Source organism: Anas acuta, chromosome 4, assembly GCF_963932015.1.
Source record: "Anas acuta chromosome 4, bAnaAcu1.1, whole genome shotgun sequence".
NCBI classification, from domain to species: Eukaryota; Metazoa; Chordata; class Aves; order Anseriformes; family Anatidae; genus Anas; species Anas acuta.
Window position 1 is genome coordinate 2,691,672 of NC_088982.1, and position 17,445 is coordinate 2,709,116.

At 46.7% G+C, this 17,445-nt stretch overlaps 1 protein-coding gene across 1 annotated transcript in view; it reads left to right on the plus strand.

The window, feature by feature from the left end:
* SLC4A11 (solute carrier family 4 member 11) overlaps positions 1–17,445 on the plus strand; it is an 88,324-nt gene that overhangs the window by 16,429 nt on the left and 54,450 nt on the right. Inside the window, exon 3 of the mRNA XM_068679540.1 lies at positions 7,720–7,872. Coding sequence (XP_068535641.1) covers positions 7,720–7,872 — 153 coding nt within the window. The remainder of the gene's footprint in view (positions 1–7,719; positions 7,873–17,445) is intronic.

The window sequence follows — 17,445 nt, forward strand, 5'->3', positions numbered from 1 at the left end:
TTGGTGCAAGAACTTTCTCTGATAAGGCACAAAACCGGAGGCTTTCTAGTTCCTCTTGCAAAATCCCACGGAAGGAGTCGCAGCGTAGCGTTGGGGATATCTGAATTGTTGCATTGTTTTTAAAGCTGGCTCAACAGATATTGCAGCATAAATTTTGTCTTCCAGAGCAAATCCCTTACTGCTTGGTCTCCTCTGACTTATTAATTGGTTTTGCTGGCACAATAAATTGCAGTTGTGCTGAAGGGCCCCAAGGCCCCAGTCTGGCTTGGGATGTTTGGATATATTTTATCTACTTGCTTTTGTTTTTCAGTTCGGTTTGGTATGTGTGGTGTTTTTGTGTATTTTTTTAGACTCGTCTCTGTCTTGGGATTGTTTGCCCAACCAGGAGATTAATCTTAACGTCTTTGTGAAACAAATTCTTTTGCAGTGGGTTTCCCTGATGAGATGCCCAACTTAACAGCAGATGATACACCACTGCTACCTGTGGACAGGGAGACTGAGAGGAGGGTCTCAGACTTATTTCTGAGAACTGTCTACCAGGAGGCCTATAATAAAACGAACACTCCTGATTTCTGTGGGTTCTGGTACAGAACTGAAATTCCACGTGCTGCTGTGTTTTTTTAAAAACAAAGCAAAACAAAGCCCCACTGAATTACTTGGATTATTCACAACATTTCCTAGAAATCTGGCTGCAAAATACAATACTGGAATTAATTCAAAAGTGCCTGGGTGTTTTTTGTAGCAGATCAGTCCTTTCAGTTCTGTTATGAATTATTACTGAAGTGGCAGGGGAAAGTTTATATTTCTATCTGGCTCCTCATGACAAAAGAGGGACTCAAAATAGGGTTGGAAACATGCAGTTATGGCTGGTAGTGGAGGGATCTGTTACCTCGAGGATGTGGATCTTGTCTCAGCGACTCACCTGCTGGATGCTTTCTACCTTTTTAACCAGATGAAATTCTGGTTTAGTTCGTGGCCTCGAAGCACTCAAAGCTCAGGGAACAGGTTGACATTTTCACAGCAGGTGGCCATTCATGCACAGAGCTGTATCTGATGGGCTCCCAAGAGCTTCTCCAGAGCCAAGAAGCATCCCCAGCACATCCCCAGCTATTCTGCTTCTCACAAGCTACCTGTGGAGGGGCTGGAGTTGGAAGATGCTTTCTAAATCTCACCTAAATGATCCAGAAAAGCCGTTCGTATACCTGTGCCAATGAATAGCATTCAGCTTAATAAAGGAGGTTGTCTAACACAAGCAAGGGAGGTAACATTCGGATGCATCTTGCCAATTTGTTGTCAGAAGGCCTCAAGCAGTCCAACAACACAGCCTGTGGACAACCCCTAACCCCCAGCAGCCTTCTCCTGAGCTGGCATAAACTGTCTGTGTGGCTGCCTGCCACGGGGTAGGTAAATCTCCCTAGGCTGAAAATAGGGAGATTTGCCAAGGAATACCTCAACTGTGAACCGAAGGGAAAAGCTTAAAATTCTAGCAAGCATCCAGCTGTATACAGAGCTGCTTTATTTAATCAATGGCTTAAATTTTTAATTTTGGAGACAGCCTCGCAAAAAGTGATGTGATAGCAGCTTTTGGAGAATGTTGCTCTGTGGCTGCAGCACTAATTTGTCTTGTCGATGGCATGGAGTAATTTGTTAGGAAGGAGAAAATCTTTCATGATTTGCTTTTCAGACTCTTATGAGTTACCAAAAAAATCTGAAAATAAGCTTTGAAGTTTAACCTCAGCATGAAGATAAAAAGTCTAGGCAAATGTTTACCTAAAAGCTGCTCTCCTACCTCTGTTCTTGTCTTGAATGAATTTCTGATTAGCAATTATGCTGAAATCTGCCTGTGTGTGACCAGAAGCTTGCCTTGGTTAGTGTGTGTACAGGATGCTATGTAGATCCTTGTTTCTGGAATACTGTGCAGGCTGGAGAACTGGTAATGCTTGTGCAAAGTGCTTCTAACCCTCTCCTGCATCCCTTGATAGCTTTATCCCTGCCAATATTAACCAACTGTAAGGTGGGCTACCCTTTGGAGGTGATAGGAGTCCACATTTTTGTGTGTTGTGTAAAGGTCAGTATGGAGGTGGAGGCTCTGTTATTAATTGAGTTTACTTTTGCACTCAACACGGAATTTGGGTGTTTTCTGAGAGGTGGAATGAATCCACAAGCCTGCAGTGCTCAGGGAGCAAAGCAAGCCCTCTTTCAGCTCAGGCTGATTACTTTAGGCTAATTAAAACCTCACACCTTTCTTGAAAATTAGTGTCTACTGCTAAACAAGTTGAAAATCCAAAGGATTGGAAAAAACAGATGAAACTCACTGTTAAACTCAGACTGAGACCTTTAACGTGGTATTATGGCTGAGCGCTGGGATGCTTGAAGAACCAGACCTGATTTTAGGGTAAAGTCTGTATCTAAGTCGATGTCCCCTTATTTTTAAAAGCTGTAGAATGTATATTACTGCTCCTGTTCATCCTTCTATAATTAATCTGCATTTCTTTGGAGAAAGGCAGTGCACATAGCTCTTGGGCTTCTCTGAAACAAATTAGCAAACTCCTGTGCTTGATCAAATTCAACTGCAGCAGTGTTGGCCATTTGGCTTACGTGAAGCTTCTGGTTTGGGACGCTAAAGGTGAGGCCAAATGTTGGGCTTCAGTTCTGAATGGATTAGGATCAGTGACAAAAACATCTAAAGCACTGGAGTTAGAAGGCAAGTCTGTGCTTTTCCAGGGTAAAATGAGCGAGGCTGGATCTGACAGGAGCATGGTGCATGCTGCTACTCTAGCACTCTGGTGGGGTGATCAGTGATGTTTTGCAGAAAGGACTGTCCTGTGACTTTCTACCTTCTGTGCCTAGAAATTAAATTCATTTAAGAAAGCTGAGGTGATTTAATGTGACTGCCTCATCTTGTTGAACTGCCAATTGTGTGAACCCAAAAGAACCCTTTTAATGGGACTTTTTGTTTTTTTGAAGAGATTTCATGGGCAGGGACAGCTACCACTTCAGAAGAAGGGCAGATGCCATCCCAGTATTCTGGAAGCTGGAGTTTGATTTGGGTGAAGGAATTGACTGTGCTGTGCAAACAGGTGCTTGTTTGCTTTTCCAGGCTTGTAGTTAAGGCAATTTTGGATGTTGAAGATAAAAACTCAATCTTTCCAGAAAAGCTGCTTTGAGAGTTTTTAGTGTTAAGGATCACATATGGCATATTCAGAAATAAAACTTTTTGCAAAGATTTGGCAGAAGTTGGCAACTCTCGATAAGCTTTGATCTTAGCCAGATTGGTAGAGTAAAATAGGAAAACTGTGGATGTGTATCTTATTCTTATCTATGCTACTGCTGTCTAAACAGTAGCAGCAATCTATACTGAAACAATTCCTCCTGTGTAATACACACGCCTAGACTGCAATTTTTGGGTAACAGTAAAGCAAAAATTCCCAATTTTCCCCCTAAACCCTTCCTTAGCACAGGAAGGCAGGTGAAGCATCGAAACAGCCTGCAGTGAGGTGTGAATGGATGCATTTGTACTAACCTCCTGGATAGTGTGCATGCTTGCAGATGTTGATTTAAAATAACATGATTGGCTTTGTGTCCCCTCTGAGGCATACCAAAAGGTTCTGCTGGGGCTGTGTCTGGCATGAGTCTCATAGCCTGGCATGTGGGATGATGTCATTAGGAACATAGCTGCTTTTTTCCCAGGAGAATTTTCTGATTAAGACTTTCGGCTTCCTTGGAGAAGCCTGCAGCCCCTGGGCTGTGAGCGCTGCTCCCACGGAGCAATTAAGCTTTTCGAGGGAATGTGCATGGTGTTGGAGTTGTACTTTTTTGATAACTATTCCTCCAGATTTTTATTGCTGCAGCTGCCAGGTGCTGCTTAGACAGTGGTGGGAAAGGTAATGCCACCTCCACTTGCTGCAGCTCAATTCAGGGCTTTTAAAGTCCAGATGAAAAGCAAAATATCTGCAGGGTAAGCACTTTGTGAGAGGGTTGATAGAAACAGAACTGGGGTGGTGATTGGAGTGAAGTTGAGGCTGGGGATGGGTATTGAGATGGTCCTGGGCCCTGCATGATTTACAGGGAGACTGATGAGGAGAATTAGGATCAGTGATCCTTTAGAAGAGAATGTCTACAAAAACTACAGTTTCCTCCTAGCCACCCCATAAAATGTGGAGGGTGGCTTATTCTCCTATTGCAAGTGATGAGCTGAGGTGCAGAAGGACTTAAGGTCAAAGCTCCTTCTGGCTGCCCACTGTGAGGAGCAGATCTTGTTTCAGTAGGATGGTGCCTGCTGTGCTTGGCCTCGTGGACTCTTTTTGTGACTTTTCATTTTTGTCCCCTGTGAGATGGGTCCTGTAGGGCTGGGGGAAATCATCCTGTGACCACAAGGTGCTCTTCAAGGTACAGGAGGGCTGTGCTGATCTTCTCAGCAGCCTTTGCCTTTCTACCTAACTCTAGCCTCAGGCTCAGCAAAATCTCTTTTCTGTATCTTTTCTGTAGTGGTTTTAGACTGTTTCAGGCTGCAGTGGCCTTTCCTGTGCTCAGGGGTCTGACTCACCCTGTCATGTAACTCCTGGCATTTCAGCAGGTGCTGCCTTCCTATGAAGATAGCAATCTGCAGAGATAGAGATGGGGTGTCGAGGTGCTGCTTTGGAGGTCTTTAACTCTTCCCCAGCCAATTTAAGACACAAAAGGTGTCTAACCACATCCCCTAAGCAACTACTAGGACAAGCCACAAAGCTCCAGAGTTCTTCCATATGGAAGCACGATCAATATTTTCACAAATTATGCAATGGCCGCATCAGATCCTGCTCCAAACTTCTGCAAAACACTGCCAAAGCTTTCAGAGAAACAGAATAGCTTCTGCTGTTGCTTGTGGCATCTGCCACCCCTCGAGGAGCAGGGGTGGCACTTGGCAGCCCTTAGGGTGATGAGGGGAAAGCAGCTGCTGGGGTTGGAGGTGGCTCTCAAGCTCTGTGTCCACAGGGAAGGTGCATCTGCCACGCACACCGCTCATCTCTTTACCTCGAGGAGACCCTGTGCTTGACAGGTATAAGTTGCTTGCATTTTAAAATACCTGGCAGGCTTAAGCAGATGAATTCAAAACAGCCTGGGTTGAAGCCTTGAGGTGGTTTAGTGATAAAGCAGACACCTGCCTGGGAGTGCAGTTCCTGTACAGCCCAGGTTTGGGATTATTTGCAAGCTGTGTGTTTTGTCCGTCCCTTGCCCAAGGGACACGAGACTCAGCTGCCTTTTGTTTTGCTCTTTCCTCCCCTAAGGAGGGAGGAACTGAGGATGCTTCCCTTGCCAGAGTCCTCACTGACCTCTGCCCAGCCCTGTGATCTTACTCCACCCTTGCCCTTCTTCCAGCTCCTGCACAGTTTCTCTCCTATCTCCAGCCCTATCTGCTTTCAGGGTTTACCACTACTGCTCTCCTATCAAGCCAGTTGCACTGGGATAGGGAAACAAATGCAGAAGTTTTAATGCTTGGCTCTTACCTATTTGTTTTGAGATGAGGTGGTGGGAAAATTCAATCTCATGCTCTGTAAAGTGTGCTTAAATGACTGTGTGCCTCCTGTCTGACCCACTCAGGAAAGATGAGGCACAGACCTGTTGTGACATCTTCCCTGGGGTTGCCATCCTGGACATAGTTGAGATGGAAAACCCAGAATCATGAATTTTGGCCCACCTGTGGCTGTTTTTGTGTTGCAGGGCTGCCTAAGCTTCTTGGTATCAGGGGTGTGTCAACACCAGTGGTTGCTCAGCATGGGTGAGGAGAGGTTATGGTGTCCACTAAGTGTTTTGGAGGAGCTAAACCCCAGGTTTTGCACATTGCTTGAGGCTGAAATGCTTGTACAGGAGTCTGTAGTGCTGGCAGGCAGCCTGCCTGGCCCTTGTCTGTCCCTCCAGGGCACAGGCTGTCCCTCAGTCCTGGTATGTCTGCCAACCCTATTTCATACCTGATGTGTTTGTGTCTCCTATGCTCTCCTTGTCCCTCTTCTTTCTGGCTGTTTTGGGCAAATTTCCATCATGCAGGGATGGAAACAGCTGCCTGAGCTCCAGCAGCAGCAGAAGACAGAGCCCTTGGTGCGTATTACTGGCTGTCTGACAAGCTGGATGGGGACAGCAGGGGCTTGAGTGCATTTTGAAGCCTTCAGAGTTGTTCAGATGGGACTGGTTCATGCTTCCTACTGCTGAGCAGGCAGATGGAGGCAGAGGTGGAGAGGGATAATTAGATTTTTTTGGTAAGTTTCTAACACATCAGAAAAGTGGCTTAGAAGTCATGTGAAAGTTTGAGCCCCTTTTTGTCTTTGAGTCCTCCTTGGGAGATGCAGAGCGGTCGGGACGAGCCCGTGTTGGTGCAGGGCTCGCAGCAGGAAGCGCTGCAGACCCTGTCCTGCCTCACAGTTCCTGTTTGTGGCTTCCCCGCTCACAACTTTTTTTTTTTTTTTTCAGTGGTGAGCTGTTGGCTCGAGATCCCTAAGATTGTGTGCGCTGTTTTTAGCTGCTTCTCTTGGTGCTGCTGCATCTACATTTGCTCGTATGAAGCTTTAAAAAAAGCCATCAATATTTTAGGGTTTCTATTCAGGCTCCTGCCTTGAAGCTCACCCTTTTCATTCTGTTATAGTGCCTAAAGCAAGCTAATGAAATATATCCCTCCTGCTTCAAATTAGGCATAAAAGACTTGTCAGAAGATGGGTAGGAGCTGCTGAATAATCCTGGTAATGTAAAAAATTGACGTTCTATAATGTCCCTAATTCTTCTAATTATACATGATACATGAGCACACCACAAGAGTTTTCCAGCTGCTTCATAATAAAATGTTGCAGTGAACCAGCTTGCTGTTGAATGTGACTAGGTTAAACTCTAATTAGAAACGTTGCGAAAGGGTAAGGAGTTGTCTGCTGTAATTAAGAAACTTGTCTCTCTCTCTTGGTGCTGCCACCTTCTGTGACCTACTGCTTGGCTCTGTGGGGAGCGACAAGTCTGTCTGTCCATCTGCATTGGGTGTCTCCTTGGAAACCATTTTTTTTCCCCTCTCTGTTTTAAATTGCTAAAATGCAAGCACAGCAACCACCCTGCCAGTGGGTGAACACACAGGGTTTGGCCGGGGAGGGCTGTGGCACTGTGCTTGCTTCAGGGTCACTGAAAACTACAAACATTTTGAACCCCAGTCTGTTTTCATACTGTTTTTTTGATCCCAGTGAGGTGGTGCCTAATGGATTTGGAGCTGATTTACTGCATGCAGGGCCTGAATTTGCACAAACAATAAAAAATAACTGCTTGCTGGTGCACCTGGAGACTCGATGTGTGCCGACCCCACTGGTGGGGTCATACAGAATTGATCTGAAACCGTTTGCTCCAGGTTCAGGGTGTGCTGAGGAGGTTTGGTTGGTGGCATTCAGCCCCTGGTGACACTGCTGGTGCCAGGGCCGCCACTCGCCCTGACCCCACACCCAAAGCAGGCCCATGTTAACATGCCAAGCTGGATCGTGGAGCGGCCATTTTGGACACAGGCCTCAGCATCACCAACAGAGCCTTGTGGAAGCCGATTCTTGCTTCCCCGTGGCAGTTGCCGGTTGAAGGCTCGGAGAAGGCGCTCGTGAGGCCCTGGTGCCTCTACAGCTGCCTGGCTCTGGCCCTTAGTGGTGATGATCAGTGCGTATGCATCCCCCCATGGCTCTGTCACAGCACGCAGCGTGGCTAACTTCATGTCCTTCTTGTCGGCAGGGTACCTCAAGTGCGACACGGACGATGGCTGCGAGGCCAAGGAGGAGGCAGGGGGAGAGGAGCTCTTCGACGCTGTGAACTCCTCCATCGTTTCGGGGGACAGCATCAGGTTCTTCGTCAACGTCAACCTGGAGGTGCCGCCTAATGCCACTGGTGAGTGTCACCCTGCCACCAGAGCTTGGGAGGATGACAGCAGGGGTGAAATGGCTGACCCTGCTTTCCCCTCCTTCCAGGCTGCACTATGAGCATGTTGATTTTCAGTTTTAAGGTTTTTGGAGTGATTTTTGGAAACTCTAATGAAAGTTAGATGCTGGGAGCTGTTTTTCAGCCATCTGTATGAAGTGTCCCGATTCCTTTATCCCTTTTTTTCGCCCAACAAAAAAAGCAGCACCCCATGGTGAATGCTTACCTATCTGATGCAGTCACCTGGGTCATACAGCACAATGCTGTCAAGTGTGCTGGGTGACTTTGTGCCCTTGCAAAATTAAGTTGTTGTTTTTTCCTTAAAAAAAAAAAAAGTGTTTAAGAGCCTAGGTCAGGCCCAGTAGGACTCAGTTCTGCATTTGTGGCCTGAGGACCTGCCATTGCTTTTGGTGCTACAGACTGATCACTGGAAGAGAGATCTCCTAATGACAAGTCTTTCTTCTGAGAAATCAGATGGGTTTTCTTCGGTGCATGTACTGTCTCCAAGTAGCTTTCACATGCCTCTGGGATTTCCTAAGATGTGGGGGTTTTAGAGCAACTTTTGATCTACATTGATTCAATGCTGGAGGTGAGTCAGGGCTATGGTTTGTGCAGGTCAGTTGCTGTTCTCCAGCAGTTGCTGGTGGTAAAAAAAAAAAAAAAAGTGTGTGGAGGGACTTTTGGTGTTGCATATGTGCCTCTTGATTTTAACTGTGCTGTCTGGAATTAATCTCCACACCAGTTGCACTGAGACTGGAAATAAAGGGGGAAAAACAGCCTGTTAATCCTCTGATAGAGGTCACGTTCCTGCAGAGTAAAATCAGTGATTCATCTGGTGCAAGTGTAGCTTTGTACCAACAAATGCAATCGCTGTTCCTGTCCCCTTTTTGTTGAGCAGGGTAAGCACATGCATGCAGGACTACAGCCCTGGGTGTTTTTTTGTTTGATAAGCTTGCTGAGGTAAGCTAGTCCCTGTTCTTGACTCCTAGAGGAGCAGCAAGCCACAGGACATCACGGTGTGGGTGAAACCTGGTTGTTTTTTGGTCCTAACCAGAAGTATGCTTGCTGAAAAATTGGCCCTCTGATTGATGGGGGAAGTGCAGCAAAGCATCAATTGTGCATGGGCATCCAGTGTTGTATTTAAATTCTCAATCTGACCAAAACAGAGGGGAATGCTGTTGTGTGCTAAGCTCTGGCACTTGGCCCTGGAGCAGGTAACTCTATAAACAATCTCCCCTAAGCCTTTAGCAATACTCATGCGTGCTATAAGGCAGCTTCATGAAGGGGAGGAGGGCATGTGGGACAGCGGTGTTGGCATTGGTGCAGAGTAAGCAGTGAAAACTGAACCCACGGGACTTCTACCCTCATTGAGCTATGGTGTCTGCTTTAAGTGGTCAGTTGGTTTCTATAGGCCAAGTGTTTTGGGAGGGGGAGAGGAGAGCTGCTCAAAAAGCAAGTGGCACAGAGAGCACCAGATCTGAGTGCAGGGATTTCAGGTCAGCCTGATTCTGCTGGCACCGGTGCTGTGCTACTCCTCAGGGGGAGAAGACTGAGAATAAAAAGGTGGTTGTGCAGCTGTGTTGCAGGGGGACATGCCTGCCCAAAACTATGTTCTTTATACCCCTGCCAAGCTGACATCCGTTATAAATTCTGCCTGACATGGAGAGCAACATAGAGCGGCCTTCCAACCAGCCTAGTTAGCACTAAACTGTGAAAATATCAAAAATGCTTGCTATAACTAAATTTTTTTTAGCTTTTTCTATGGGTTACTTTTGCCCTAGTACACAATTTGAATGCACTCTGCAATGCGCGTGCTAAATGTGAAGGAGAAGGGCTAGCTAACCTGGCTTTTGTGCTATGTGCTTAGGAAAAGGTGGCCTCTTGAACACGAGTGACTTGGCTTTCATCCTGGCAGCTGGAGGAAGCGGTACTGACTGTTCTGGAGGTTAAATGCAAGGGCTCTGGATTACACTTGGCATCACATTTTCAGAGAGTCCTTTAAGTTTGCTCGAAGTTATTTTTGGATTACAAGCAAGTCCTGATTGATCTATAGCGTGCAGTTACTGGAAGAGGTGATGCAGAATAGCCATAGCACGGCCCTCTGCTTGGCTATATAGAAGCCTGCTTTCTGAATCTGAGTGGTGACTTTAAGAGTAATATCTAGCAATTTTCAAGCCTGCAATTTTACAAATGCCATCTCAATTGAAAGACCTAAGGGGGACTGTACTCAGCTATGACAAGTCTGGGCTTAATGCCGTGGGGTGCATTGTTCAGGGATGAGGAATGTGAGCGCGGTGGATTCTTCTGTATCTGAGGAAGCTTGACTTTCCCTCTGTGTCCTCCTGGGCTTTTTTGTATTTTCCCTTCCATTTGAAAAAGGACAAAAAGGACTTCCTTATCTGCCTCGAGCAGTGATGTTTGTGACTGTGGTATTAGTTGTATCCCTTTTCTTCAGCTGAAATGTTTGGAATGCTTCAGAAAAAATGGACTTCTGATGTGCTGGAGTCCTCTTCCCAAACACAAGGATGGAGGTTTTAAAAACGGCTTCAGGCAGAACTATCCTTCTTGAAAATTTCAATTCCAGGTGTGAAGTGAGATGTTGATGCTGTCAAGGAAAAAAAAAGTGGGACAAGCAGCAAAAATCCAGGTCCTCTGAATATCAGCAGTAGGATTCATCAGACCCCAGGTGTTCATTATCTAGGCTGTCAACTCTTTCTCAGAGGTGGCTTTGAAGTGTTTTCCAGAGTTTATTGTACACATTGCTTTGCTCCCTGGCTGTAGAAGAAGCATAACTGACTTCTCAGGTGGTTGAAAGTAGCCAAGATGAGCCCTGTAAGCTCTTCTGCTGATGGAAGTAGCCTGAACTTGGGGGAGGAGAGATGTTTTCTTCACAGTCTAAGCTCTTTCCAGAAATGAGGTTGTCATGAAACCCATTGAGGGACCCCAACCATGGGCCCATCTTCTGAAGAAAGTCCTCCAGCATTGTCTGTATTGACTTGGTCCCTAGCATTTGATGCACTCACTGCTTAAAATACACTTGTTCAGTCTCCTGCAGGAAAAAACTGGGGAAAAAATGCAGCTCTGTAGTATCTGTGAGCCTGTGGATGGTTCTTCTGGTCATCAGTTTAGTTTCTTGGCTACATGTGGTGTCATGATTCTCACTTGTTGGCACCTTTTCTGGCAAGCTGCTGCAAGGTTCCTGCCTACCTTAGCAGAGGGCTAACAAAATCCAAAAATCTCCCTTGGGGAGGGGATGAGTTGGTACCCCAGGGGCTGGGTGCTGGCAGGCAACGTAAGTCAAATCACAGACCCGGTGACAGCTCTGCCATCATCCTGTCGAGCTGTTAATCTCCGCATGATGGATGTACAGCTTGCTGCAAGCGTAATTGGATGCACTTCACTGTAATACTGTTTTTAAAAAGCTCTGCGTGGGATTAAACATTGAGCCAACAAAACCAAGCACGGCCCATAAAACTCTGACAATTAACCATTGTCATAAAACGCTGGGCTGCGTGCACAGATGTGTGTAAACCAGGAAAGCCTGAAGAAATTTAGGGGGTAAGGTATGGCCTGTCTCATTTCTATTAATACTGGCTGCTGTTGCATTGAATATTGAGCCCAGATTGGTGCAGATTCACAGGCTCTGAAATGTTTCTCTGTCTTGACACTTGGGTCCTTTCTCCCGGGTGTTTTATTGCTTCCTTGTGGAAGCTGATGAAATGCTTTTTTTTTTTTATTCTCTTCTGCCTCTGAGCCTTCCAGCTTAGGGTTTGATAAGACGTCTGCTTTCAGCAAGTGCTGGTAGCTCCACCATATGAAGGTGGGTCTCATCTGATGCTGGTTGGTCTTGGATTTGGAATCTGCATTTTTTGGGGAAGGTCAAGATGGTTTTTAAACAGATTAAGGTGTGTGCTGAGGTAGCAATAAACACATACAAGTAAAATGTTAGGTCTGTACCCTGTTGCATGTGCTCTTTCAGGAGTTGGTGCTGCAGTCATGCCCTGGACGAAGTACCTCTCCCCTGACATCCCTTTCCCAGGCCAGAGGGAATCCCTGCTGCAGGAGCAGAGGGGTATTTCTTGTGCTGCAGGTGGAAAAAATCAATCAAGTTTGGTGCTGTAGTCCCTGGGGATTTGTACCAGAGGATGGGGGCATCAGCAAATTACCATGTAAGCTGGGAGAACCTCTTTCCTCTCCAGACCTGTGCTACAAGCCCTGAATATTTTATAACCACCAGGCTAGCAAGATAGTGTCTTGCAGTCTCCCTCGCCTGGCTTTAAAACTCCTTTCCTATTCTCACCTACCCAGAGGTGTGTTAAGCCTTCTGTATTAGTGCTATCTGGATGTGAATTTCATTTTTTTTTTCTGCAGCTGCTTCAGCCTGCTGCAGAAACATCAGACTAGGGGGTAGCTTCATCCGCAGCACCCTTGGGAATAAATCCCTGCAAACCAATACAGAAATTTGGTTTAGGTGCAGCCTGGAAGTTGGCAGCGGGTTTGCAACAGGCACAGGGAGGCTGCTTTGCAGGCAGCTGTGGTACACCCTGATCTGCTTGGCAGCTCCCTGAAGCCAGCCAGCTGAATATTTTCATGCTTCAGACCTGATTCTTGCAGCTTAGGGTTTTTCAAGCAGCTTGGAGTTCGCCTTCTCTTCCTTCCCCAGATTTCAGTAGTGGCTTGCGTGTTTTTTTCAGGGTGTGGTTTCCCAGGGATTTGCAGAGCTGTCATTGCTGAACTTTTTGCTGTATGCGTTGCTACTTGCAGCCGATGCTCATCCTGGTGGCTTCAGCTGCAGGGGGGGGTGCCTGGAGCAAGATTTTTGGGGTGGAGAGAAGACAAAATCCCGCTGGCAGCGCGAAGCCAATCCACGGCCAGGCCGGGGCTTTGTCGGAGAGGCAAGGGGGGGAAGCAGCGGAACACGGTTTACGCTTCACGAGAAATTAAAGCCTGTTCCACCCCTCCGGACAATTGATCCTTCCTAGATATGGAGAATCAACAGTTTCCTGTAATCTGCTCCAGCAGCACGCACGTGCACGCCCGCCACCGCCGCAGCAAAACACGGTGCTTCAGCTTCTCCTGCCGAGAGGGCTTTTATTTTTTTTTTTTAAGGGGACGAGGAGAAAAGCTAGATGCTGGCGCCAAGGATATTCCAGGGAGAGTAGTGTCCAGAGACAAGTGGTCTGGGCCTGAATGGGTATCATTCTGCACACAATAGTCACATTTCCTCACATTAATACCGAGGTCCTTTTTATGTCTCACGGCACAATGCTGACCCACGCGTTCCATCTGATAACTCCTGTTTTAGCAGTTTGATGTCAGCCTGGGATGTTGGACTCCCGAAGCTTCCTATACCCTAATGGAAAGTGGATGCACCGATTGTGCTGGGGGGGGCCGGCCGGCCTCCCTCCGAATTTCCTGACTGGGGTGGTTTCAAAGTGGTGTTTACGGAGGCGGGGGGGTTGTAGTGCATGAAGGCAGCATTTGTCCTTCTGGGTGCTTCACCTTGTGCTTGCCTCAGGGCAGCTCCCCTGGGATTTTTGGATGCCCTGGCCCTTCAGTTGGCACGAGAAAAGAAAACACCTTTCCCCCTGTCCCTTCCCCTGCTTCTAATTTAATATCAAAACCCATTGCAGCTTTTTTTTTTTTGGAAATTCACTTTTGTGTCTGAGTTAAGGGGTGTGATAAGTGATGCTGCTCAGCTCTTGTCCTGTCCTTGGCTCTGTGCAAAAGCCCTGGTCGGTCTGTCTGTCTCTCTAATCCCTCAGCAATCATAGGAAAGCAGTATGAGGCAATAAACCTTCACCTGTCCAGTTTACAACACCTCTGCTGAGCATTATTCAGGTGAGATTTTCCTCTGTGCCCCATCAGCCCCTTTCCAGCCTGCTCCAAACACCAGCAGCTATTGCCTCGCCCCCCTGCTTTTAACCCAGGTGTCAGTTTAAGGATGAACCCAGCTGGTTTTAGGCTTTCTCCTGCACCTCAGCCCACTGTCCTGTTGTGGGGATGTGGGATAGTAGGGGCATAATTACTTAGCTAAGAATTATATCCAACCAAAATTACCCAAGCCTGTTGGGTCCAGACTCAGCACAGCCATGGCAGGACAGCAAAGCAAAGCCCCCCACCTTGAGATCCTGCTTGTGCAATACCTCGGTGCCAGAAAAAAGCTGGTAGTACCTCTGTAGCTTCTTTGTGAGCTGCTCTTGTCCTGTGTGCTGATGGGCTTTAATTTTCTGAGGCAAGAAATTCAAAAACCAAAGCAGTTTTTGCTGCTTGCGACGTTCTTCAGTGCCAAGTGATTGAGGCTTAGATTTGCTCAGGGCCCTGGAGAAATCACCCCTGCCTAGACGAAATAGCTGTTTGAGAATAAATACTTCCACTTATGTCAGATCCTTGTTTGTTGAGGAAAACCATGGAAATGCTAATGTAGGATTCTGCTCTGATTTATTAGTCTATTTACCATGCAGGCACGCTGGGGAGTACGTGTAGATCTAAAGCAATGTGCGCTGACACCTGCACAGCCAAAAACTTCCTGCTCTCCAATTTTGCACTCCTAATGCTGTCAATATCCTGAGGTGCTTTGGACCAAAGGCTTTTGGACTTCTCAGGTGTTAAGGGCAGCACTGGGGCCCTGTGCAAGGAAGGGGTGGTGAAAAAGCAATCTTAAGTGAAAGGGGAGCTAAGGTAGAAGGTGAAAAGCCTTGAATTTTATGGTGTGACTTCCATGGGTTTGGTTTTGTGTTTTCAGGGCTGTTTTTTGATGATAATTTCTATGCAAAGAGGGAGAAGGGGAGGGTAGGGAGGCAAGTAGGAAGCTTAATTTCTCTGCATTGCTAGCAATAAAGGGAAGCTAGGATGGAATCCCTTTTAGGTAAAGCAAATGCGTTTTTTGCCTCCAAGTATGAAGTTGCCTTGTTCACATCTAGAAGCTGGTTGGGTCCTGTTCTTCCCAAAGTGATGGGAAAGAAAAAATGGAGGCATGCCATGGTGTCCCTCCAGGGCTCGGAGTGTGCTGACACGAGGCCACGAGAGCAAGTCTGCTGTTGGCAATTCATCACCGTTGCTAACATAGATGTTAACTCCCAGCGAGCTGCCTGCAGCATATTTGGTAATGCTGTGAGCTCGCGTGCGTGCCCTAGAAATTTGGGATGCGTGCGTTCCTTGGTGTGGCTTCCAGGGGATGTCAGAGATGCGCTGCTGACTTTTTGGTTGTCCCTTGGGCAGGAGCTGGAGCGCAGCCTAACAGATAAAGCTGGCCAGCCCTAGCAGCTCTCCTTTAACTGTGTGTAGGGACAAAGACAGCAAAATGTCCATAACTAGCCTACGTGCTTAAAATAAACTTCTGCAGCCTTTGTCTGTCCAGCAAAGCAGAACCACAGAAAAATGGGAATGTTATGTGACCCTGACCTCTTTCTAGTTAGGTGTACTTCATCCTGACTCTCAGGTGTGAAATCTGGCGATTATTCCTGGTAGTAAGGCATAATTGATGGGTAGGATCCTCCTTGCTGTGAGAGGCTGAACCTGTGGCTTTCTATATCCTTTGCCTCCAGTGAAGGGCTGCTCCATGAGATTGCAAGGATCCAAAGGTATTACATCTTTCCAGCTCCTACAAAATTGGAGGAGAGCAATGACAGCACCAGGAGGAAGAGGAGAAGTGGCAGGCACGTCTGTAGGTTTTAGCTTCATCCCAGACAGCCTTTAATAGCGGTTCCATAGGCAGCCTCCTGCAGGGTTTTATCCTGGGTTTGCTTAGCAGGTTCCCCTGCAGTAGGTAAAAACACACTTGAGGTGTATATTTCCATTTTTCATGTCCCAGTTAACTTGCTTCTCTCCTTTTGTGATGCTACGGCGCTCTAACAGCCCTAAAAGTGACAGCCCAGAACTGGTGACATCCATCAGCCTCCTTTCCCTGGGCTGAGTCTAAGCAGCGCATCGCTTGGCTGAAATGATGAATGAGGCTCTGAGCCTTCCAAAACATCACCTCTGTACCCGGAATGGTACATCTGAGAAGTCTTCAGACTTCTCTTCTTTTAAAACTCCTGTCCAAGGGACGTAATGAGATGTTTTTGCTCGCTTTGATAAAGCACGCTCGGTGCTCACCTGAGATGAGAACCAGAGAGCTGTCAACAGAGGATTGATACGCGCTTAAAAGGGGTACGAGGAGCTGAGAGATGCTGCGTGATAAAAGGACAACACAAATTTCTGCTGTCTTTGTGCCTCCCAAAGGGTGGCGTGAAGGACAGGCTGCAGATATCGGCCTCAACGCGTGTCCGCTATTGTCCGGGGCTGTGGGTGCTTTTGTCTATCTGGAGCTATTTCATGCGAAAGCTGCAAAAACCAAAACATGTTTTCTCTCAATGAATATTTATGGCCTCCAAATCTTCCAGCATACTTTTGCATGTGTAATTAGGCTGTAAATTGAGTAAGTGAGCATTGGAGAACTACAGATGTAAAAGCCCGGGGAAGATGCTTGATGTTTCTGGTTTAGTTGGGTGCTTGCTTTTTAATAATAAATAGCATTTTCAAGATAAAAACAGCTTGTGCTTTCCAAACGATGTGTCAAAAGCAGTAATAATTGGGGCTGTTGCGCCAGCAGACTTGTCTTAAGTGATGCTTTTAATCACATGCACAGCATCCAAGTGAACTTTGGAAGAAGTTGGGTGATGTAACCAAAGCCTCTGAGCAGTCTTATTTTGTTTAGAGATAAAGGCAATCCTCTCCCTCTTTTTCCTCTACTGCAGTCAACTCTGTTCCCAGTTTGAGTCCCAGTATTTTAACCTTTTAAGTGGGAACATGACTTGAATTTCTGGTTTAGGATAAAGCAGCTTTGTGTGTAATAGATCAGTCACTTTGTGGAGTTCTGGTGTTTTCACTCTGTACGCAACTTAATTGTGCTCTCAGTCCTCTCTTTTTGGAGGGCAGCAGGGCTGAGCTTGTAGCTGCTTTCATGCCGGGGTCAGCCTGTGAAATGGGATCGGAGCAGTTCTTGTTGGTTGGGACTTAAAAATCCAGATAAGTGGAGGAAACAATCTCCTCTGAATATCTGCAACTCCACGGTGCATCTCTGTACTTTTCCACAGCTTGGCCTCTGGAAAGGTTTTTGGTTTTCAGTGGGGTTTTTCCATGCTGTCACTACACTCATTCGAATGAAAACTGTTCATGCGTTTCCTGTGTAATGTTGGTAGCAGCACAATCTTGGGGGGCTTCTTTTTCCCCACCAAGAGGGGGGAGAAGAATGAACAAACAGCAAATGCAGTATGAGTGGTGTTGCAGAGAAACTACCTTGGATGCAAGCAGTGAAGAGGGGGCTGTGGCAGAAACAGCTGGGTTTTATTTATGGCTTTTCAGCTTATACCAAAAAAAAAAAAAGCCTGCTTCGTAGACACTCTAAGAAAATAATGTTGCTTGGAAGTCTGCACCGGGAACTTCTGGGGTACCCCTGTCCCTGTAACTCAACCGCCTAGTGACACTTAATAGCCTCTAAACAGCAGTTTTCTTTCTCAAGAGCTCTGTTGCTTTATGCTTAGATTTATGGAGGCAGAGTGG